The following is a 25245-nucleotide window of genomic DNA, read 5'->3' as shown; positions in this document are numbered from 1 at the left end:
GCAGCCTACTTTTTCCCCACATGGGTCCTTCCACGCTTGGATGCCCACGTTGCAAACCTCCTTGCTACAGGGTAGCACAAATGCTCAAATTTTGTACCGGTTTAGGGGAAAACAGGACAGATCCACGGGAAGAGAACCACAGTGAGGGTTTCAGCATGATCATCCTCGCCTGTTTATAAAAATGCGTCTCCCCGACGATGCGGGATGTAGGTGAGCTCCTGCCCTTTTAATGTAACTTGACTTTGGGGGCATGGGAGCAGCTCCCCACGCTGACCTTTGGGATGAAGTGGCAGCCCTGCTGAGCCGTGGCAGCTCTCTCCTCGAAAGGGCAGAAGTGTTCGGCAGCTCTGTTGCCCGGGGTTGATCGTTGAAGTCGGCAGCGGAGCAAGGAGCTTGTCTGCTGGAGGTTGAGGATGGCATTGAGCAGCAGGAGGTCTGGGGATCCAGACGGACACACGGACATTGGCTCGATGGGGGTAATGGCGCAGTGACAGCACTGCTTTTCCACTGAAAATTCATTTAAAAACCCAGTTCCTATGACTTTCTCTCTCTATTTGAGGGATCTTCAACAGCAAGTAAGTCTACAACCCAATGGGCAACCTGAAAGTAGAGTCATCTCTAAACAGTGCCCAGGCTCTGCTGTTACTCCAAAATCCTATAGAATCATAGAATTGTTAAGGTTGGAAAAGACCCTTAAGATCATCAAGTCCAACCGTTAACCTGTCTTCACTGCCAAGTCTTCACTGTACCATGTCCTCGAGCACCACATCTATCCGTTTTTTAAATACCTCCAGGGATGGAGACTCAACCACTTCCCTGGGCAGCCTCTTCCAATGCCTGATCACCCTTTTGGTGAAGAAGTTTTCCCTAATATCCAACCTAAACCTCCCCTGGCGCAGCTTGAGGCCGTTTCCTCTATGTTTCATAGAATCATAGAATGGTTTGGGTTGGAAGCGACCTTCAGAGATCATCTAGTCCAACTCCCCTGCCATGGGCAAGGACATCTTTTATTCCATCAGGTTGCTCAAAGCCTTGTCCAACCTGACCTCGAATGCTTCCAATGATGGGGCAGCCACAACCTCCCTGGGCAACCTGGGCCAGTGTCTCATCGTATATTATTTCTTCCTTATGTCCAATCTAAATCTCCCCTCTTTCAATTTAAAACCATCACCCCTTGTCCTATCGCTTCAGGCCTTGCTAAAAAGTCTCTCTCCATCTTCCTTACCAGCCCCCTTTAAGCACTGACAGGCCACAAGAAGGTCTCCCCGCAGCCTTCTCTTCTCCAGGCTGCACAAGCCCAACTCTCCCAGCCTTTCTCCAGAGCAGAGGGGTTCCAGCCCTCGGACCATTTCCGTGGCCTCCTCTGGCCCCGCTCCAACAGCTCCATGTCTGTCTGGTGCTGGGGACCCCCGAGCTGGAGGCAGGGCTGCAGGGGGGTCTCAGGACATGGGAGCAGAGGGGCAGAATCCCCTCCCTCGCCCCGCTGCCCACGCTGCTCTGGATGCGGCCCAGGAGACGGTTTGCTCTCTTCCACCCATGGCCTAGCATTGGAAAAGCATCACGAGAGACTAGAGCATCCCAGCCTCCTGCCCGTCCCGAGCTGGTAGGAACATTGATGCTTATTTTGGGTATGCCATTCAAGAGCAGGTATGGGAAAACCATCTCCTCTGGCGCAGAAAGCTCGGTTTAAGCAGCCATTCTCTTGCAAACCACCTAGAAAACACACGTTTGAATCAAGTAGAGGTTTGGGAGAACAGCTTTCACTTTTTCCCTACCTTTTTCCCAACTTGTGCTGGTCCAGACACCTCCATCTGCAGACGGGATATGGCCCGGACCAAGAATAAATGCTTGGAAAAGGCAGTGACAGGACAGCCTAAATTAGGGGAGAGGAAAAATAAAGGCACGGCCCATTAGGGATTGAAGGCTGGGATGAACATGGGGGCTGCCGGGCGATGGAGAGCTGGGGAGGTTGAAAGCCAAGTCGGCACGGGACCAGTTGAGACCACCTGCATGGACAAGACCTGCAAACCCCTATGGTTTATCTTCTCATTCCCCTTTTCCCCACATGCTTTGCCCAAAGCCATTCTTTATTTGGATGGGCAGCGATGGATGATGATGCCTGCCCAGAAATTACACGGCTCCATGGGCAAGGGATGGGTAGAGCTGTTGAGCCCGCTTTGCCGGGACAAGTGGATCTCAAGGAAAGCAAGAGCAAAACCTCAGGATTTCATGTTTCATACGATATCAGGTAGCAAAACAGGGAGGGACGGACTCTCAGGCTGTGCGATCACCTTTCTGATTGGCGTCAACATGAAATGATTCCCATATCGCTCTTACAGCTGCGGCCAGCTCTAGTTCAACGACACCGATCTCACATGACGGCAAGTTGGCCTGATGGTATGTCAGATCTACTGCACGCTGGAAGGTTTCTAGTCCACCGCTACCTCCAGATCTCCATCCATGCGATGACGGTGACACCCTGCAAACCTCCTATTAACTATGAACCTGCCTTAAGTCGATTACCTCTCATTATTGGCAGGGTGGCAGCTCTTCAGAGCTTCTGCCCAAGGATGTGAGATTGGCTCTGGTGTAGCAGTTCCCAGCACAAAATGGACTTGGGAAGGGGAAGAGCAGGAAAAAAGAGCCCTGGCCTCAAAAAGCTGCATGGATGCATCACCCTCGCAGCCGGCGATGATGCCGCTATGCTGGGGAATGATGCTATTTGGGGGAAAAGCTGAGAAACACAGCACTCGAGGGACCGGTTACAAATCCCTGCCGGGGGACGGTGCCATGGTCCCAGCTGGGTGCTGGGACCGGGGTGTGCCACTGCCCCAGCACAGACCTCTGAGCCCATCATTGTACCAGACCACATTTATTGGCTCCATGGCAAAAAGATACTTAATAAAGAAAACAAACCGTGTGCGACTAATCCCAGGGCCGTGTCCTCGGCTCAAGTTTCTAATGGCTTTTCCACGCTGCTCCCAGCGCTCGGCCTTTCTTCCGTACCACCCCGTCCATCACCGCTGTTTCGGGGCTGGGATGGTGAGGCTGGGATCGCCTCCCCACTGGGGAGGAAAAGCCCCTTCTGTTTATTTACGGCAGCTCTTCTGCTGTTGCCCTGCATGCCAGAGCAAACATGCTGGGGCTGGGTTGCTGTACGGTGGTTTACCGCTCACCGCGTGTCAGTCGGGGTGAAGCCAAGCGGGGCTGCGGGGTGACGGGCGCGACCTCGCGCTGGGGGCCATCCGATCCCTTCCACCTGTCGAGGTGGCTAATTATACCCCCACGGGACCCCCGCCAGCCCACAGGTTGGACCATAAAAAGAGAAAAAAGCCTCTGGTCCCTTCCAACAGAGACAACAGAAAAGCCACAGCACCCCTAAAAAGCCCTGGGGAAAAAAAACCCTGGCTGCATCAGGTGTTGAGGAGGATGCCATCATCCCGCTGGTGCTGTTCCCATCCCGGTCTCCCCGCTCCGGGGTTCCCCCCGCAGCCTGCGCAGAGGAGACAGGCAGCAGTGCCCGGCGCTGGGACGGTGCCCGGCTGGGAGCCCCCGCGGCCGGGACTCCTCCCTGGCTGCCAGGCAGCTCTGGGTGAAATTCAAGGTGCCACTAACGACCCACAAAGCCTTAAATGGCCCAGCGGGCCCCGACGCGCACGAGGAGCGGGACGGGGACGAGGGGGTTTGCAGGGCACAACCTTCTTTAGCACGGACTTGGCAAAGAAGGAGGCAGCAACTGGTGCAAGATCCCGGCTCAGTCTCGGGAATGACGTTAATTAACATTTTCCATGAACAAACTTGGCAGGAGGCACTGGAGGGCGGGAGGAAGGTGAAGCTGGGTTACTGGGCCGATCAACAACCGCCCACTGACCTTACGGGGTAGGGATGAGAGGTCCCATCCAGCCCGGCATTCCCGGCTCCGCTCCACCAGCAGTTTGCCCAGGTTGAACTTCTCAAGTGTCTCTCACCCCCTGCTCGATCCCTCCTTTCCCAGCGCTGGGGGACAGCAGGTGACAAGGGACCAGCAGACAGACAAGAGATGGCAAAGTGCTGGAGCATCTTCTTGTCTCCTTGGACGCGTGTCCATCTCTCCGTTCGCCGTGATGGAAACAAGAGTCGAGCTCCTGCCTAGAAACCTCGAGTACTGCAGTGATAAAAGCACCAAGCAGACCTTTTGGGGAAGGCGAGCACTAAAAGCACGAGTTAATGCCGAAAATCCAAGTGCCTCAACTCAAGTGCTTTCTATTTTTTTAAAGCCCTCTCCACATCCACGCAGCTTCGCCGGAGCTGTTACAGGTAGCCCCATCGCCGAGCAGCAGGATTAACCGGTTGGATTGATGTCAGGCTGGTTTAATGTCCCTCTTACCCACCACGTCTCAGCACTAAGTGGCTGTTGGGAAGCTATCGCTGGAGGTGGCAGAGCTGTTTTCTAACGCCGCTCTGAACTGACAGCCAGTAAATAGCTTTTTTTTGATGGCTTTTTTATAATTGGGTGCAGATGGAAGCAGCCTTAAAAAAAAATGCCAGCTCCCTGTCGTTAAAACCTGGAGGACAATACATCCGAACATCATCCAGGTTGTGGAATAACGATGGAGATATTTAGCCAACACAATTATCCTAAAGGAATCTGCTCCAAAACACGTTTCTGCCCCCAAAACAGAGTTTGGTGCCCCAGCAAAATGCTTGCAGGGAAGCGATGACTTCTGATGGCCTTCTCCAAATGCTTGCTGGGATTTGGGATCTATCAAATGCTCTCTAGGATCTACTGCAAAGCCATGAACCCTCTCCTTTGGTATTTGCAGGCAATAAAACAGCATTTGAGCTAAAATACCTCCGGAGCTGGAGCAAGAATGGGATGGTGTTTCTAAAATCACCAGGAACATCATATTTAAGAGGCAAAATAGCTGGGAGGGATTGAAGAGGGCAAGGAAAAGCCTTGTCCCTGCAGCATCCACTCCCCTGGCATGGTCCGGCCCAGACAGAAATGACCTAAGGGATGGGGCTCTCCTTCGCATCCCTTCTCCGCCACCTTAGAGCTTCTTCTAAATCAGTCAACTGTTTCCTCTCATCTTGCTGCTCTTTGGTTTGAGGCTGTTACTCCTCTGTAATTGGAATTTCCCACGTAGCAAAATGATGTCAAAGAGCATTGCACCTCCCCAAGGCGCGACACCTCCAGTTTTCAGCTCCGAGCAGGAGCAGAAGTACCATAATTGAGCATTTCCAATGATCTTTTTTTTTTTTCTTTAAATGTATCGTCTCATTTGGGAATTGCTTCCCGCCTGGTTTTGCTCCTCGCCCGCAGCTCCCTGCGGACTGGCAAGAGCTTTGCTGGGAGTCGCAGCGGGCAGAGGTTGGATTTTCCAGGCTTGGTTTCTGTCCATGTCCTGAATCAGCCTGGGGAGAGCCGCACAGCTCTGACAATGCTCGCAGACAGCATAAGCCAAACTACAAATAAAAGAAACAAGGCAAGCCAAGAGGATGGAGGAAGACCAGCCAGCAACACTGAGCAACTCAGCCCTACTCCAACCCCAAAGCACCCAGGACCAGTTGAGCCATCACGAAAGCAAAGCCACAGACATTGACTACAACTCTTTGGACGCTGCCATCCAGAAGGTGAATCCCCAACCCGGCATTCACCGCCACGTGGCAATGTCTATGGTATTCAATCATTCCCTTCGCTGCTTTGTTGAGGAACTCTGTTTCCATCAGAGCCCCTAACAATCTCCTCCATCATGCCCCAAAGCCGCGACGGAGCCAGTTTCACGTGGGGAATCCATCGATGGTAATTACCAACCCCAAATCATCACCGTCGGGGATGGAGCAAGCCAGACACCTACTGATTAGGAAACGGCCTCAAGCTGCGCCAGGGCAGGTTTAGGTTGGATATTAGGAAAAACTTCTTCACCGAGAGGGTGGTTAAGCATTGGCACAGGCTGCCCAGGGAAGCGGTTGAGTCTCCATCCCTGAAGGTATTTAAAGAACAGATAGATGTGGTGCTCGAGGACATGGTATAGATGGACTTGGCAGTGCTGGGTTATGGTTGGACTCAATGATCTTAAGGGTCTTTTCCAACCTTGACGATTCTATGATTCTATGAACATCACCAGTGTCACCTGCATCAGGGATGACAGGGGCTCCGCCACGTGCGTGATTTCAGGTGGCTCAGGGAAGGTGTCACCCACTGCTCGCGGGACACAGAGATTGTCTGACAGCAGAGAACAGATGGGAACGAAGGGAGATTCCAGCACGGGAAGCAAAGACGAAATCTGCTCTTCTTTGCGTTCATCTGTACAGAAGTTCAAGTTGAAATCAAGAACTCTCTGCCTCATCAGTATATTCCCACTTTATAGCCGTGATTCAGCGACTGCTCTCCCCCTGAACTTCCTAATTTTCATGTTTTGCGATGCACCTTCTTGTACAAAGATATTAAAGTGCAAGAGAGAAAATCGCAGACCGGTATTTATCTAGGCACTATTATCAACTAGCCCAGGCTATTAAGCAGTTCAAGTTTGCCCTGATAAGCAACATCTTTAATGTAAGCATCTGAATGCTGTTGAAGATACTACAGTTAAATTAAAGTAGCAATAAGAACCCTCATTATGCCATTACAGAGTACGGTAAATAAGACGCAACTGGAAACCCACAAAGATTTCCGCAGCGATACACGGGTAGGATTGGGCATGGAAGAAACCTGTTTAGTTTTAAACCTCCTCTGCAGGCTACGAAGTGTTTTCAATGGAAAGCTCCCGTCGCCAGTACCAAGATTTATCACCTTATCAGGAGCGCAGCCATCGTCACCCAGAGGAGATGCACAAGGACTCAACGTCCCCAGTGAGCCAACGGGATGCACCCAGGCAGATCTCAGCCTGCTCAAATCCAGCCTGGCCACCATTCGTGATCTTACAAGCAGACTCATTACCAAGCCTATCCATTATTTTTTTTTTTAAAAAAAGATTTTACTTACTAATCAGTTTGTTGACTGAAGAGATCTGCTACACGTTATAGGAAAAAAACCCAAATCAAGCAGGCAACTCTAGCACCCAAAAAACATCTGTCAACCAGAGCCAAAATTAAAGATAAATGAAATGAAGTTGCTTTTGCAGTGGATTTTCATACAGCTGCAGCGGGCTATAAAAGAGCTATCAAAGGCAGTGCTCTCCATCAGCTATTTCTGAACGATGGAAGAAAGTAAGCCACAAATTCCCTATCGCAGAGAAGGGGCTGCCCCACTGCCCAGGAGTTATCTCCAGTGCCACCCAGCAAGCACTGAAAATCAGCAGGAAAGTTGAGGTCCACTCAGCACACCACGAACCCACAGCTAGAACTGGTGCATACGTGGCTACCGTCTACAGATATGCCTAAAATATCGCTAAAAACTCCTGGCAAACAGACCCAACACAATTTGGGTCAAAATGAAGGTGAGGGAGCCATGCCCAGGTAGCTCTCCATGCTCCAGCACCAGGAAAAAGGCTGCCAATGCATCCACCTGGCAAACTCCTCTCCCCTTTCCCCCCGCGGGCATGTTGACATCCTACCTGAGAAAGCCCAGAGAGGGCTCGTAACCTGTAAACCCAGCCCCACGCAAAGCTTCATGCACACAATCAGCGTTTCCATAGCTAAGACGAAGCGTTTCTACCACCTGTCCTCCATCTGAGCCCAAAACAGCTGCGTGCGAGACGGAGATAAATTTAAATCTTAAATGGCTCTTTCCCTTGCGTGAGTGAGAAGGGGGAGGAGAAGCTGCTGAGATGCTTTAACATGACACCTCCTCATCGTGCTCTCCCGCTGGAAGTGTATAAAATGGATCACCTCTTTAGAAGAAGCAGTTTGCTGATGTCCAGACCTTAATGCCCAGCCTTTATGAACACAGACGGTTCAATCTGTTTGAGGTTTGATTTTTCTCATAGGAGCCGGAGTGAGTTTCATCCCCGGTGCAGGATGTGTTTGATGACAAGATGTTATGGAACAAGACATCAGGGCTCAGTAAGCCCATCCCTATGTGGGTCATCTTTAAAAATTTCACCGAGATGGAACAGAAAAGGGATATGTCTCTAAGCAGCAAAATCATGCAAGTCTTTCTCCTCTTCCTCTTCTCCACCCTTTGACCAGCTCACTCATTTTACTGATTTACAACTTTAATGAACATCCTCCCCCAGTTGCCTCCTGGGCAGCCCTTCATCGTGTTGAGAGGTCCATCACCATTTCCCCAGAGCCTCTCTGCTCAGGTCTGGCCAGATCCCGCACACCTACAAGATCCTGTCCTTCCCTATCCAACGCCACGAGCGTGTCCCACCACCACCAGCTCCCTCTGAATCAAAGGGGAGAGGAAATTGGAAGCACTTGTGATAGGATCATAAAAGGAATAAAATGGAGGTACGGCCAAGATACAGAAAATTTGGGATGGCTCAAAGCTTAGCCTTCCCCGTATCCCTCCCCATGCTAATACTGAGAGGAGAGGTTTTATATTAAGACTTCTTGCACTTCAAACAGGCCCCCTGGTAGCTGGGCATAGAGGAGCTTCTCAGCTTGATTGGGCCTAATTCAGCACAACAACGTCATGGAGTTTGGAGATGAGCGCTTCAAGCCAGGAAATCTGCTCCTGGGTATTTCCAGGCATCAGCCCTGGTGCGATTTGAAAGAAAAACCATCTGCATTTGAAACCTCTTAGTCAGTCCCAAACTAAAAGTGTGGGCCAAACGATCCGCACGTGAAGGAGCTGCTTAAGGTCTCACACAGTATCTGAAGGGCCTCCAGGAGAGGAGCAAACCTTCGCTGACCCACTGATGTGACACTGAAGACTCACGGGTACGGAGGCTGCCACCCAGAAAACTGATCGGGAAGAAACTCAGCCCCAAAACACGGCCTCTCTCGTTGCTAGCACACCTGGAGGAAAAGGGGAAGGCTGTTTGCAAAGTTGGGGTGATTCCCTTCACAACCCCCAACACATCCAAAACCTCTCCCAGATCCTCTCTGGCCACGGCCAATACCAGTTTTAGAGGGACGAGATCAAGGAGCAGTCTGGGCCTTCAGGATTTCCACACCCCAGGAGATGTTTAACAACCCTTGATGGACTTTTCATCCAGAGATTTGTCCACATCCTTCTTCTCTAAGGCAGAAGTTGGAGCTCTGAAATGGCAGCAGTGAGCACAGAGCAGCTCCCATCCCACCGCTAGCCCAACCACAGCAGTGGGGACCTTGGGGAGAAGAAGCACAACTGATCACAACAGCAGGATGGAGAAGCAAGAAATTATTCTTAAAGGATTTATATGCAGCTTAATAATTCCCTGTGATTCTTACTATTGCTAGACTCAAGAAGCTTCTGCCATTAAGCACCTCCAAGCTTTTTGCTGTCACAAAGTCTCTCGATGCTGCTGGAAGAAGAGAGCCAGTGTCCTTTACCTCCACACCATACGTGATGGGTATTGTGGTAGCCATCATGACCACCTGGGACAGAAGTCCAGGATGATCACCTCTCCTAGGAAGAAAGGCTGAGAGAGCTGGGGTTGAAGAAGCCTGGAGAAGAAGAGGCTCCAGGAGGACCTTATTGAGGTCTTTTAATATAGAAAGGAGACTTATGAGAAAGATGGAGAGAGACTTTAGCGACAGGACGAAAGGTAATGATTTTAAACTGAAAGAGGGTAGGCTTAGATTGGACATGAGGAACAGAATTGTTATGATTAGGATGGTGAGGCACTGGCACAGGTTGCCCAGAGAAGCTGTGGATGCCCCATCATTGGAAGTGTTCAAGGCCAGGTTGGACGGGGCTTTGAGCAACCTGATCCAGTGGGAGATGTCCCGGCCCATGGCAGGGGGGTTGGACTAGACGATCTTTAAAGGTCCCTTCCAATCCAAACCATTCTATGAATTCGGTGAAGGATGGAGCCGGAGTGTAATTACAGAGCTGGGAATCAGCCGGCAACTACCTGGATGAACGTGCATGGGTTCCTCGATGACTGCATGCGCTCAACGAAAAGGCAAGCTGGCTGGGGGTCAACCTGGGACCAAAGGAGGGGGAAGAAAGACCCAGAAAGACCAACATCGGATGGCTGTTGGCTGTGAGAAAAGAAAAATGCTGGTTTAGCCAGCAGGCAACAAAAAATGGCTGAGAACACGCAACATGAACAGCGTCAATCTTCACCTTTCTGTGATAACAGATTAAGGGGAACAAGGACCCCAGGTTGCCGCTCTCCATCATGAACCGAGCACTAGATAATTAAGAGAAAACCCCAAAGATATTTAACTGTTAGCTGCTGCTAACACAGCTCATGTGGCTTTTCCTAAAGAACTGTGTTAAATTTAACGTATCAGACACATGAAATAAGTTTATGGTGGGAACCTGTTAAACTTCCACCAGAAAAGGAGAAAATAACCAACCTAACGCGTCATCAGACTAGAGAAACGCAAACGAGAACAAGGCGGCAGCTAAGAAAAAGTCCCCGCATTTGAATTTTTCGACAGAAAAATCAAGCAGCTGCCACTGTGAAAAACACCACGCTCCACCTGGGGGAGGAAAAGGATTTTTCCTAAGGAAGCGGCACTTCCTCGGGCAGGGCTAACCAGACCTGCCCCCGCTAGCATGAGCGTTGCCGATATTTTATGTGGATAAGGTGCAAATCAGAGCTCTGGTGAAAGGCTGTTGGCCGAGCAACTCAGTAGGACTGAAAAGATGTATTTTAGGAGACGGATGAGCAGTTTCAGCGCAGGTCAAGCATGAGCATCCCTGCTGCGATGGCAGGTCCCCAGGTCAAGCGTCATCGGCAGCGACGGGGCTGGTCGTGCCGGTCGGGGTCCCCAGGAACGATGGGTTGCCAGCAAACACCGGAGCACACAACCCCCGCTTCCCCGTGATTTATTCCAGTACATCTCCCCCTGCGTTTTCACGGTAGCTTCGTTGTTTAATCTCACTGTGTCTTCCTGCTTAACAGTTCCCACGGGGGCACAATTTACCCACAGGCTTCAAGGCAGCTGATGGAAACAATATGAAGATAGGTATTTAATGCGGCACGCTCGCTAATGTACACCATGGGGGAAAAGCTTATTTAATACAAAACATTTTTACAGATGCAGCAGTTAGAGGGGAGCGGGCTGACTCGCTTGCCTTTGCTCTGACACGCTGCGAGGGCTGGAGGACGCCAGCACCAAAACCTACCCTAGCCACGATTCTTACAAATACAGTTTATTCCCCAATAAGTCATGTTTTGTGTTTGTAAAGCAAATCTCAAGGCACCTGCTCCTTGGGGTCATCTAGGGATGTAATATAAGCGCTTGCCATAATTCCCAGGTCTATTATTTCGGGTTTTTTTCATATTATTTCATATTATTTGGGTATTATTTCAGGAGCCAAGTGTGGGCACAGCAAGGAGAGCAGCTTGGCAGAGAAATCACCTCTCGGACAAGCCGAGCATCTCTCCTCCAGGCTCACTGGCCACGCAGCCTGCTCATCACCACATCTCCTCCTGCTTCTCCCTAGCCCTGGGGGACATTCCACCATGGCTTCGCTTGCTGGTCCTACCTCATCCCTTGCACCCACCAGCCTCACCCCATCCTCTCCTAGTGAACCCACGCCCCAAGCCGAGATGCAGACACGAGGACCCGTATGGGAGGAGGGATGGGGAACCAGAGAGGAGCTTTTACCGTAGAGCAGCTCATTCAAACGTCTTCGGAAAACCCTGGGGAGCACCTGCAAGAGGCCCCATTTCTCCCTCTCTTCCCACTTCCCCCTTTGGGCTTCCTCCAGTGCAGGTGACCAGCCCAGAGGGACCAGCCTCACCCAGCGTGACCATTTCATGGTGCCAGAGAAGGTCAAGGAGCTCCAGGCAAGGCGTCAAGGAGATTTCCATGGTGGGCATTGCTTCATGGCTTTAGCTAAAACACGTATGACGTTGTGTTTAGAGATGATTCAGGCAGCAGAGCTATTTGAAGCCATATTTCACCGACTGCTTCACCAAGCTGAACTTGCAGGTCCCTCCATTCTCTTTGGGAAGTGGTAGGTCCACGTGTGCCCACACAGGGTGGAGAAACTTCCCAAGTCACAACCGAGGAAGCGGTGAGAATGCTGGAAATGGAGGTTCTGGCTCTGCTACCAGCTCCCTCCTGGAAACGATTAATACTGGGGGTAACGCTCCTTTAACGAAGGACGTGGTCACGCTCTCATACAGGAGCTGTCCCCTCTCCCCCAGGATGGAAGGACCTTTACCCTCTACAGTCTACATTCCTGAAAAAGGAACTTGGGAATGCAAAATTAAAGCTTTCTCACTTATTCTGAGTTCCTGATGAAGCCAGAGCAGGCCGGCCCTGGCCTCGTTCGTACAAAGAGCTCGCGCAGTCGGAGTTACGACAGTCAAAGGCCGATCAACTTGGCCTGCGCATCCTGCAAGACATTCTAGAAAGTACTTAAGAGGTGACACTACCAACAACATGCCATAAATTATGGATAATAATGGACATTTTTTATGAAGGTCTGATAAAAATCAGAAATCCTGCTTCTTCAGGGGAGCACAAAGAGGAAAACACAACTGGGAGAAGAGCCCAATCTACCAACCCCAGCACAAAAGAAGCTCAGTTCCTAATTACCGGCCATCCTCGTTTGCGTTTATCCTCTGAGGATGCTACGCCGGTGTCGCGCACCTTTGCCGTCTGCGCCTTCTGTGGTTCAGACCACAGGCAGATGGCTCTCGCCGTTCCTCGGACAGGGAAAGGCAGAACGAGAGAAGATTTACTCCCGTCCTAAATTATTCAAAAGAAAAGGGACTGCGCATCTTTAACAAGCCATCGTTTTATGAAGCAAGGTTAACATTTTTACTTGATTCAGTAGAATATTATAAACTCTCCGGGGTCCATTTGAGGACTTTCTACTTTGAGCAAAGGCACGGACTCAGCACTTTTTATATTATTTAGAGAATAAAATTAACCCTTAATGGCCCAAGCTGGTATTTCTCCTCCCCAGTTAAATATGGCCCGCTCAGCAATTTCTCCCCATATATAATTACAGGCTGCTATCCATCATCTGTAGGAGAATGCTTTTCTGACACTCTAAAAGTGACACAGTAAGCACTTTTACTAATAGAATAAATATTCTAAATATCTCTTTTATATTTTCATTTAAATTGGAATATTTTAAAAATAATTGTAGGGACCCTGCCTGCGTGGCTAGCGCTGTGCTGGAGGGAGGCGGCAGGATGCCGGTGTTTTCCTTCGGAGGAAATGTTTATCCTGAACGCGGTCCCCTCCACGCGCTGCCACAAGAAGTAATTAGGCACAGACTAATTTATTAGCATTTCCCTCCACTCCTGCTGATGTCCTGTTTTCCTTAAAGCTCGCACTTTTGGCTTTTTTCCCCTTCCTTTTGCCTGTCTTTTGCTCCGTAGCGGTTTCTCCATGGGAAAGGATGGCTTTGCCTTGCAGAAGGCACCGTCCGCTGTCGCGTTTGAGTTCTGGGACAGCCTGGTGGCTTTGCACGATGATGCCACGGTGATGGGCGCTGAGCACCTACGGCTTCACTTGCTGGGTTGTACCTCTGCCAATGAGAGCTACAGGGATGGAGAAAAGGAGAAGAGCCCTTTGCGGCTCCAGGCCAGAGCAGCACGTGGATCCAAGCACCTGGCTGCTCATCTCAGCAAATTCCCCGGGTGAAAAGCAGACGAAATCACGAGGGAGTTGTTAGAAATCTCCAGGAGCCGCAAGTCTAAGCAAAACCGTGCTTAGGCAGACACTTATTCACGTGTTATCTATTAAATGCAATAAAATAGTATCGTTCCATAGGCCCGCTGGGGCATATTTGGGATGGTGCCCTGCAATCTGGCAGACTCGAGGCGAACAAAATGATTTGTTTCATTAGCGGTTCGTTTTTTCAGCGGAAGAGCCGATTTCAAGCAGTGCTTGCAAAGGTCCTGTTCGTGTTTTCAGTGTGGTACCTGGAGTCTCCAGCTCGAGGAGGAGGCTTTCACCGTCTCCTCCCGTTCGCTTGCTGTCGGCTCGTGGAAGCGGCTGAACCAGGCCAGGACACTGATGTAATGCTTTCTTCCATATCAAACGTGCCCTAGAGGTGACTAGCAAACTCCCCAGAGAGAAGAGGATGGCTCCCATCCTCCAGCTGGGTTCATAGGGATGGGCCAACGTTGTACAGCAAATCATAGAATCATCGAATCATCAAATGCTTTGGGTGGGAAAGGACCTTCAAAGGTCACCTACTCCAACCCCCCTGCCATGGGCAGGGACATCTTCAACCAGATCAGGGTGCTCACAGCCCCGTCCAACCTGGCCTTGAATGTTTGCAGGGATGGGGCATCTCCCACCTCTCTGGGCAACCTGGGCCAGTGTCTCACCACCCTCAGCATCAAAACTTTCTTCCTTAGATCTCGTCTGACTCTCCCCTCTTTGAGTTGAAAACCATCACCCCTTGTCCTATCACTCCAGGCCCTGCTAAAAAGTCTCTCTCCATCTTCCTTACCAGCCCCCTTTAAGCACTGACAGGCCACAAGAAGGTCTCCCCGCAGCCTTCTCTTCTCCAGGCTGCACAAGCCCAACTCTCCCAGCCTTTCTCCAGAGCAGAGGGGTTCCAGCCCTCGGACCATTTCCGTGGCCTCCTCTGGCCCCGCTCCAACAGCTCCATGTCTGTCTGGTGCTGGGGACCCCCGAGCTGGAGGCAGGGCTGCAGGGGGGTCTCCCCAGCACAGAGTAGAGGGAGAGAATTACTTCCTTCGACCTGCTGGCCACAATGGTCAAAGGATGAGCATGGTCAGAGGATGAGTAGAAATCCCACCGCATAACCCACCTCAGAAGAAAAAAGCCTGGTAGCTCTCAACTACAGCAGAAAAGCATCATCTCCATAAATCTGTGAGTCCACCTTTGCTTTATTCAAACCTGGTGGCAAACTGACGGGCTGCCCCTTCTCAACTACAGCTGCCTGGGGACTCTGATGTGACAGCATCGTTGCTCTTGCAAGTTTGAGATGGCAGCTGGAGAAACCAAGTGAAGGTGGCCCATATCTTGTTCACGGGACCCAAAAGAAAAGAACATGCTCTACTAACAACAGAGTGGTTCACACTTAGAGGCAAAAATATTATTAAATTTATGGAAAACAGCAAAGAGGAGTCAGGTAGGACGGTCACTTTGGTTCCCAGGGGAACACCAGCACAGCCAATGCTCTCCCTTAGCCATGAAGCAAGGCAAGGTGAGATCCTGCAGCGTGGCTCCGCACCACCGAGGAACTGAACTTGCTGCCGCCTGCTTCTCCCAACACTTACAAAGAAGCAGGGAGCCGTGAGATGTTGGATAAACCTCAAAATTTCATTTGTTTTGCGATTAACAGCCCTAAAATTCCTTTGGAAACCAGCAAGTGGCAGCCGGCTCCAGGCCCCGCTCCAGGAAAGCTGCTCTCTCTCGAGCTCTGCGTGTTACGTAGCGTGCCGTAAGCTCACGGACGAGGTTGCAAGTCTACCCAGGGTGCACATAAAGTCCATGTAGGACTTCACTGAGTTGATTTAAACCAGAGGGCCCCCAGGACCTGGAGGTGGGCTCCACGAAGCCCCCCAGGTACGTAACTGGGCACAGCTTGAGGCTCAGGGTGGTCTTGCTGCTAAGACTGAACCACAAGATCTAAGGCTCAAGTTTTAACCCTTCATGGAGCCAGCCTGTGAAATAAGTGTTAACGTCTGTGTTTTTTCTATGTAAAACAGAGACTCATAAGCCTTTTCCTTCCCTTCTCATCTGTTTAACTGAGCAATTTTCAGGGCAGGTGCTATCGGCTCGGGTACCGGACTCCGGTAACGTGGACATCCCGGGGAGGCTCTTCCCGGGGAAACACCAGCACAACATTTGCAAGCTGCAGCCTTTAATTTGTTTCCTTTTTTTTTTCTGCCTGTAAGGCAACCCAGCCACTTTGCCCATAACCCTTTGGAAAGGCACAGGACTGCTGTTCATCACATCCAGGTGTTCAGCAGCTTCCAGCTCTACGACTCCCTTCGGTGCCGTAGCTCGCGCAAAAAACAGCTTGTGGCTTTGGCAAAGGCGCATCTGTCCCGGGATCCCGAGAGCTGGTCCCCTCTTTACCTTTTCTCCCATGGGGCAATAGCCTTTGAGGAAATCCTGGCACACTTCTGCCTTCCTGGACACGTAGACGTGGCTGTACGGGCAGTTGCTGTTGCTGCAGATCCCCTTCAAGAAGTAGGAGCACACCGGCATCTGCAAGGGCAGAGGATGAGAAACCCGTTAGCGCTCCCCCCCCCCGACTCGTGATTAGGAACCATTCCAACACCCAGAACTGAAATAAAACCATGACATGTGTAAAATAAATATATGCCTTTTGCCAGCCACTGGTCCCAGAGGTATTTTTAGCTCTTCTATTGGTCTCCTGCAACGCAGCTCCCTGACATTACGTGGTCCCGGTGTATGTACGCACAGGCGGCGAACACGCGTGCCTTAGCATCCTCCAGGATGCTGGAAAGAGGGTGGAAAGCATGAAACTGCCACCAGAAAGAAAACTGCCTCTGTATAGCACGGGGAAGGGATGGGGGAATCGTAATAAACTCTGCTACCACGGGGGCTTTGCTGCCACGGTGCACGTGGCAGGTTTATCTTCTGCCAACGCTCCCAACTAACCTTGAAGAGGAGAGGAGGGGCGGCTGCTCCCCGGGCTCCTCGCTCGCAACAGGCACTAAGGCGAGCGCACCGCCGCGCGGCCGAGGACCCAAACCACCCTTCCCAAGGGGTGATGCAGCGGCTGTGATGGGAACAGGGGCACAGGGCTTGTGCCCAGCCCGGCCGCCCTCTCCCATGGGGGGTTCTGGCCGTCGCAAAGACCAAAACAGCATCCTGGGGGTGCCCCCACTGTTTGGCTCTTCTGTGGGTATGGAGGTGGCTGGAGGACGCACAGCACGTGGTTAGGTAAAGGCTCCAGAAGGTGGGTCCTGGCAAGGGGGAAAACCACAGCACGTGGTTAGGTAAAGGCTCCAGAAGGTGGGTCCTGGCAAGGGGGAAAACAAGCGCTTGCTCCTCCGCAAGCATTTTTTGGGGAGGGTTGCATCACGCCAAGGCATCAGCCTGGCATCCCCCGAGCGCCGTGAGCGACGCCTGTCCCTGCGTGCGGGACCAGGGGTGCTCCAGGAGGGAGCGAAAGGAGGAGGAGAGCCCGGGCTCCTGGCACGAGTGGTCGAGGAGGAGAGCGGTCAGATACACGGAGCAGAGCCCCGCTCCCACATTCACCGCTCCCGAGCTTTCGCAGCGCGACAGCCGACGGGGAAAAGCGAACGAGCGAGGATCCTCATCACCCTCAAACCACAAACTTCACCTTCTGCCAGCTGTTATAATTAAAAACAAATTACCAGCCTGCTGCGATATTTCAGCATCCTTAACTCACCGGCTACCGCAGGCAACTTCCCGACCCGACTAGGCAGCTGCCGACGGGAACGTGCGCTTCCCGAAGCCGCCGCGATGATCCGGCTCCTCCTGCTCAATCCCTTGCTGCTCGCCTACACGCCAAATTTCCTTACGGCTCGGCGCGGTACCGATCCCTCCGTTCACCGGTAGCATCTCAGTCCCGCCGGTTCGAGCATCCCCAAACTAATATTTACAATTCTGCAATAACCACAGCCGAGGCTATCCGGAAAAATCCCTTTCCCTGAAGGGCACATTAGGGTTTTAACTAAATTGGCTCAGTTGAGGCGAAGAGAGAAATAGAGAGAAGGAGGGGGAAGCAGAGAAGAAAGAAAACAAAGGGTGCTTTAAAAGAGAAGAGTTTATTTTTAATTGTCTTTTAACTGCAGACATTAACATAAAGGACAGGGCTCTGGGGCTATCTTTTTTGGTGGTGGTGGTGTGACCGTAAATGATTCCCTTAATGTAGTTTTTGATATAGAGCCCAAATTAGCTCTAATAAAAATGGATAATAAAGGCAGCTCTTCTACAAAAATAAACTCCTCCTAGCTGTCAGGCCTGAGCCATTATCAAGAGGAAGCAGCACTCTCATTTCAATTAACCTTGTTTGCACCCCACTACGTCCACACAAATAACAATAACATTAATTCAAGGCACTGGTGCGGTGCGTCCGTATTAGACAGCTTTGACTATGTACACGCTTTGGAGCCAGCAGCTAATGAACCCGAAACTCAACGTGAATTTCCAAATTGCTCACAACAGAGTTTTGAAGCTCTATTAGGGAGAAAAATGCTGATTCTTTTCGAGTTCCTCAAGGGGAAAAGCTGTTGTAGCAGCAGCGGGCGGTTGCCCGAGTCCTAGCCTCTCGCTAACCTTCACTCACAAACCCATTCATTCAGATTTACCGGTTTCTCTCAATCACCGGGATGCGCCGGTGGCTCTGCCCCGTCGCGGAGAAATTCCCTGCGCATCCCTTTGACGGATGCTCCTCAGCCAAAGGCTCTGCCCTGCATCCCCTGTGGAGCAAAATTCCCCAACCGCCAGCTTTCCCTCTCCTCCAGGATCCTTTTTCCATTGCCAGAGGAATAGCTTGGTTTTTGAAAGCATCTGCAAAGCATCGTGCCCATCTGGAGCAGCCCGCCGCCCCGGAGAGCATCCTCTCCTTGGAGCAAAAGTTTTGCTGCTTAGGATGGGGAAAAGCTCCCCGCTGCTGCGACAGCTGAACCCACGCAGCTTTCCCAGGTAAAACAGAGGGATTGCCCCCGTTTTTCAGTGGGGAAACTGAGGCACGGGATCGCCCCCAGGTTGAGCAAGAGTTTTGTCCTCAAACCAATAGCTGAGCCCCCCCCAGGCTTTTGGTTCTTCACCTCCTGGACGGAGCACGGCGCCCCATCCCCGGTGAATTCGCACCGAGGTTTGATACATGATGACAATAACCTGAAGCTCCTCCGATGAGGAGTTTGTGGGGTTCTCCCTAGCCCCATAACCACAAAGTGAAATCAAGAGTCCCCATGAACAAAATGGGGAAAGAAAATCATTTATCGCATTAAAACCCCAACTCAAATAGCCAAAACCAAGCCGCCCCGCCAATCCCTCATCCCAGGAGCGGGTGGGATCTGCTCCAAAAAAACCCACGAGCGGGGGAAAACCGCTGCCTTCCTCTGCCGAGCGACTTCACCTGCCTTTCTCCGCCGCTGATAAATGAGGCTAACGCCACCTTTGCTAGTAATCACCCGGGTTAACAGGGAGCTACGGGAGCTGAAAAGCAAAGTCGCCTCTCGCTTTGGGTAGCAGCATCCCCGCAGCTATAAATCACCCTGAAACAGGCTTGAACTCCGCAGAGGAGGTTGTTTCTCTTCCAACCCGCGCTGACGACAAGGTGGCGAGCAGAGACCTCTGAACCGCCCTCGGGGTGCCTAATCCTGCAAAAAATAATCCTCCTTCCCCACCGAGCGCGAGGTGCGCGGCCAGAAACACGTGCTCCGAAAGCATTTGTTTCTAAAGCATGTTAAGAGTGCTGGCACCTGCCTGCTTCGTTTGTAGGCTTGTTAATTTAACGGCTCGGCTTGGGTTTAGATGATGCTTCGGTAGCGGCAAACTGCTAAGGAAGAAGGCGAGATGGGCAGAGGCCACCCGCGCCCTGGGGGACCCCTCTCCAGGGATTCTGTCCCCAAAATGCCATCGGCAAACCAGCTCTTCCGCAAGAGACTTCAGCGTGGCCACTCCTTTTTAATTCAGTTTTATTACCACGATATTATCGTTATTCTTCCTCAATTCCTAACTGGCGAGCTGATGCTAAGGGGGAAAGGTTGAGTTTTCCACGCTGCAGCCATCATTCTCCATCTATCCACCAAAAACGGAGCCCAGGAGGCAAAAGCCTGAGGTTCTCCTTGAGGCACCGAGACACACCGGGGTTTCTGGAGGGGAAACTGAGGCCACATCTCCACCAGCAAATTAAACACCCCGAGGAATATTCCCGGGTACCGAGACCAGCTGGCTCAAACCCATCCACATCCAGCCATCACATCCCTTGGTGGACAGGGCTGTGGCCAAAAATCCGACCACGATGGCTCCTTGGCCATCTCCAACTCCCAAGTCTCACCCAGGTTTTTGCCCTGGGATCAAAACCAAGCTCCAGCAGCTGCTGAGATACCATTTAACTCGCCGGCACCGATGCAAGCCAAGGGTCCCGTGCAGTCTGGATGAGTATCAATCCTTCGGCTTGGAGGCACCAGCAAGGGGCTGCGTGATGCCGTTAGCACTTGCACATCACCTACTCGGGTGAAAAGAAGTCGCTGGCCTCACGTCCACTCAAAATCTGCATTAATTATAACAATTCTGGATACACCACCAGCCAGTCCCTTTGCAAAACTTTCTTCTTTCTTGGCTTCTTCATTTCTGAAGTCTAACTAGATGTTGTAGGAAGAAAAAAAACCCAAACCAGCTCTTTTTCCTTCTATCAATTCTCATCCCCATTCCTCCTTTGACATGCCACGAGTCAGGGAGTACAGCTGTCCCCAGTCTATCTTCTCTATTTTATATACTCGTGATTAAGTGACTCTGAAGAGAGATACATGTAAAAAACATATGGTGCTTTGTGCCTCGTTCAGAGCGACTCTGCTCGCCGCCAGGATAACTTATGAGCTCCCCACTGACAACGAACGTGCCTGAGGCAAACGGAGGGAAAGGGAGACAGGAAAACTGCATGCCCAAAGGCAAAGGCTGCTGGAAAAGGTCCTGTCCCAGATGCTGATGAGACCCAACGTCCCATGGGTTAAATCCTTTACAGGCCAGTAATTGCACTGTAATTACCTACCTGATGCTGCGGATGGGGAATGGAGGATGGCGATGCTCGAAGGGAGTGGGGAGAAGAAGGTGCTATAAGGACAATTCACAGGGCACGGGCTACATAACCAAAGCTTGAGTAATTAAAAGCAGCGCTTTCCGATCCGGCACGGCTCAGGCGAGCTCCGGTCCCTGCCGTGCCCCAGGCACAGCTGTGAAAGCTTTGACAAAGCTGCTTTCAATAAATGACATGCCAGAAATACAGCCAAGGGGGGCTGCAGACTCACTGAGCGACACGATGAAGGACTGAGCCTTACGGGCTTCTCTGGGAAAAACGGTCCTCGTTCTCATCCCGCTTTTTGGCATCTCCAACCCGACAGCGGAGCCTTGACACCAGAGCCGATCACACCGCGCTGGTTGGCATTTCAATACCCCGGTGGGATTAACCTTACTGCTGTTGTCTGGGTGATCCTTTGTCTGTAGCAGAGAAATGATCCTCCAAATCCCTCCAACAAAGCCAACGTGTAAATACGCGCTTGAAGCACAGCCCAGCTCAGCGAAGGACCCGCAGCTACACTTAACCTTCAGCACCGACTTCACCTCGGCTTCAGCGCTTGAGGTCTCCAAAGCTACGTCCGACCAGAGATCCTAGCCCCTGAACGGAGGTTAATCTGCTAAATCGTCAACTCATAATCACCAAAACAAAACCTAATTATTTTTCCACCTCGCTCTGTGTAATAAAACCGCGGAGCCCCAAATATACCAAGAAGGTTGAAAACGATGATGAACTCAAAAGCCGTTCTGCCAGCCGGTTTCACTGCCTGGCTTTTTAGAAAGGTTAATTTATACCTCCAACCTCTTGTATGTTAAAGCATCCTCCTCCTCCGACCCCAGCACGGGGTGATTTAGAGGGAAGGGTTATCTTATGGAGGTAGCTAAGGATTAGACACACGTAAAAGCTACTCCCGTGCTCTGTCTCTCCGATCCCTGGAGTTTAAGCACTCCTTAACCCAACGCACGTTACCCAACACAGCCCCAGGTGCTCTGGTTTCCAATCCGTTGCTTAACGCCTTCATCTACCGATTCACCGCACCGGTTGAAGAAGCACACTCTGCTCTCACAACCCCAACATGAGCTTCAACAGCTTGGCCAGCAAACTACAAACGAACTCTGTTGGAAGCACTCAATGAAGTAGACTTCCCTACAACCACCAGCGTAGGTCCGCTCGCTCGTAGAGCCGCACCGCACTCGTTGGGAAGCCATACAGACCTTGTCTTTGGACACCTTGTGGGAAAACGAACAGGTCCCATCCGTCTTCTTGCACGTGCCACGGAGAAACCTGTAGATAACACCAGAAGGAGAGGGTTGAGCACGAGGTGGATCGCAAAACATGCGGTTTTAAACACCGAACATCTGCCTTGCCCCATTGCCACGTTTGCCCTGAGGCTGTGAATACACACGGCTGCTGCCGAGCTCGCTGTTAAATCCCATTTCATGCCCTAAATCAGTACAGGTCTTTCCTCTTAGAAGAGCAGCTGATGCTTCCCGATAGATTTTGCTCTTTCATCGTATTTGGCTGCTTATTAGTAGGCAGAGCAAGGCCTGTACCATGAGATGTTGCTCCCAGAAGGAGAAAGGTCCTTCCTAGAGCCCTGATTACACCAGATGCTGGGTGAAGCACCAGGAGGACCTCCGGGTGTGAGCGGCCAACAACCAGGAGGAGCAGAGACAGGCACACAACAGAAACCAAGATCCCAAGGCACGTGAGGATGTTTGGACTCAGAAGTTTTCCTAGCAGGTACCAGCGTGACAGCAGATTAATAAAACAGACGTGTTATCATGGGAAGAGCGCTGGTCCAAACCCCCCAAAAGCAGACTCCAGGGGTACGTGTTCGGAGCTGCATAACCTCGCAGGGAGGTTCTGGAGCATAGAATATGCCCCCAGCTTTATTTATAAAATCTGGGTAAATTTAGAGTTGAACACAGAGATTCATTAAAAATAAAATCAAATTCAGATTGGTTTGAACAAAGTATAAATGGGAAGATAGAGATGTGAGAACCAGCTGGTTGATGGCAACCAGGTTTGCAGATGATTGTGATCACAGCATAGCTACGTGCACCTCCTCCAAACACCCAGATCTGGAAAATAAAGGACACCCTAAACCAAAAGCAGACTGAGAAAATTAAGAGACGATAACAGAAAGCTAAAGAACGGGGTTGGAGCTAGAAGGCACCAGGGTAAGGAGACCCAAGACCGCGAGTAAATCAGTGTTGTCCTAAAGTATTCAAAGAGCACAGCCCAAAACCAGACTTGGTCACCAAGATAAGAAGAACCAAGGATCCAAAGGGAGGACTCAGTAGCCAGCATCCCTTGTCCTCTGTGTCACCAGAAGCAATCCTGACCAGACACCTTGGACACACGTGCCTCGGTGCTCGTGAGGATGTGTTACGGGAGAATGAGAGCGAATGACCAGTAAAAAATAAATCACCTTTCCCTCCTATATGGTCTCCCATCGAGCTTTGTGCAACCTCCAAATGATTTCTAGCACAGCAGCAATTTTACGGAGAAATTACTCAAGGAGTTCATCAGTGGAGTTGGCTTTTCTACACTTTTTAAACGACTAATAATATAGTTTAATCAACTGTTGGGCAGGTATAATGAGCTGGCAACATGAATCAGTTCTCCTGTAATAAATTATCAAGTCTCGTAGCTGCATGGCGTCACAAGCTGAAGGATTTGAATCCGTTGCACGGATCCGAGCGGATCTGAGAAATGCTGCGAGAAGAAACCACCCGGTGCGTGAGCAGGGCAGGCTCTCAAGTCGCTCAGCTCAGATCCGCACCGCTCCGATATCTGCACCGGGTGTTACCCAGGACCCACAAAATCATTCAAGTCAGATGGTCTCGTTGGGGACTGGCTCTAAATTCCACCCAGCAAACCCTGATGGCATCTTCAACCTGACAGCGGTAAGTAAATGACTAAGGACTATTATTCTAATTATATTTAAGAAATGTTGATTTGATCTTACAACTAATTCTTAAAACACTGCTCTGATATTTTAATTTTTTTAGAGCTTCTGCACTACGACCTGGAAGGTCACTTATTAGACGTAAACATCCTGGTGAGGGTATCTACCTCCAAAACGTGAAATAAATATTTCTGTAATCCCTACAGCCTGTGCAGAACAACCAAAACATGCGTATTTAACTTGGAGGCTGGTTGTGCGATGCTTTATTAGCATTAATAGGCGTAAAATGCTGTGTAAATTTAGAGAAAAACTACCAGAAGAGATTAAATAGACCATGATTCTCCAGCCAGGGAAGTCTGGACAGAGAAGGGAGGACTATATAGTTATAAATGATGCCTGGAAGGTGATCAGGGAATGATTATTCCATCCTTCTCATGAACCACGAGTCAGGAGGGGCCCAGTGCGATATTGGAGCAGCCAGTCGAGGAAGCACTTTTCGTGCAGTCCGTAATTCAGTTGTGCAACCCATTGCCATAAATACCATGTGTGAAAGAGAAGACTAAATAAATTCACAAAAAAAAAAAAAAGAACTGACTATTACATGATGATGGTTTGGTTGCAGCCTCCGGCAACCAAACACTACCAGGCTGCAGGGCTTCACTGCCAGAAGATGAGAGGTCCCAGCCAGGAGAAAGAGCTTTTCTCTCTGTGCCTCGTCTTGTCCTCCTCCTGTAGGTACCTGCCAGCCCAACGGCATTGGGCAGATCCTGGGCCTGACCCACAACAGCTGTTCTCATGGTCTTACGTCTCCGTTATTGGGTTGTTTCCCTGGGGAATATCACATGAGCAAGCACCAAAACCAACCCAAAGTAGCCCAGTCTCCTGTGACGGGCCAAACCATGCTGTGTCTATCCATACCTGGTGCAGACGGCCACCTTCTCCGGATCATGGATGTAGGGGCAGCTCTCCCCGCGGTTACACTTGCCGAAGCGGTTGTAGTACATACAGTATTCCTTCTTCTTTTTCTTCTGCTTGGCTTGACGAATGATGGCCAAACTTCGCTGAACAGCACGGCTAAACGGAGAAAGACAGACAGCGTCAGGTAACATCTCCAACTTCAACGCAACAATGACGTAGAGGAGACAGGACAACAGCACCTGAAATCACAGAGGAACTCAAGTTTCACTTTGAAGAGAGAGTGAGAGATTCAGGAAGCTCGTGCTGGGTCATGAGCTCTTAGGTCTTTTTGATTTTTGGCCAACTTCACCCTGAATCTTTAAAAATCTGCAAGAAGAGGACAATCTCCCTGGAAACACCTGCATTTGGTATAGAATTAACCCCATGCAGCACGACAGGTTGTGGCCTGGAAAGCACCTCTGCAGAAGACAACCCTGGGGAACAACAAGGCATCCAGGAGCCAGCCAGGTGGCCTTGCGGTGATGACACCAACCACACCGTGGGCTCTATGAGCAGGAGTGCAGCCAGGAGGACGAAGGAGGGGATCTATCCCCTCTATTTGGCAATTGCAAGACCACAGCTGGGCACTGGGTCCAGTTTGGGGCTCCCAGTACAACACAGTGATGGATGGCGGTGTGTTCAGTGGAGGCCACCAAGAAGG

General features: G+C 50.8%; 1 protein-coding gene across 2 annotated transcripts in view; it reads right to left on the bottom strand.

The window, feature by feature from the left end:
• ZC3H3 (zinc finger CCCH-type containing 3) overlaps nt 1-25245 on the bottom strand; it is a 184389-nt gene that overhangs the window by 17964 nt on the left and 141180 nt on the right. Inside the window, exons 7-10 of one of the 2 annotated variants that reach the window (XM_082314798.1) lie at nt 24546-24701; nt 21928-21997; nt 16051-16182; nt 10911-10965 (exon numbers count right to left, since the gene is read on the bottom strand). In XM_082314798.1, the coding sequence (XP_082170924.1) occupies nt 10957-10965; nt 16051-16182; nt 21928-21997; nt 24546-24701 (367 nt within the window). In that variant the 3' untranslated portion in view covers nt 10911-10956. Of the gene's footprint in view, nt 1-10910; nt 10966-16050; nt 16183-21927; nt 21998-24545; nt 24702-25245 lie in introns of those variants that run through there. The other variant, XM_082314797.1, reaches the window with a different exon arrangement.

The sequence above is a fragment of the Platalea leucorodia genome, assembly GCF_965183815.1.
Source record: "Platalea leucorodia genome assembly, chromosome: 1".
In the NCBI taxonomy this organism is placed as follows: domain Eukaryota; kingdom Metazoa; phylum Chordata; class Aves; order Pelecaniformes; family Threskiornithidae; genus Platalea; species Platalea leucorodia.
The sequence above is the reverse complement of the archived record's forward strand: the minus strand, read 5'-3'. Positions and strand labels throughout refer to the sequence as shown.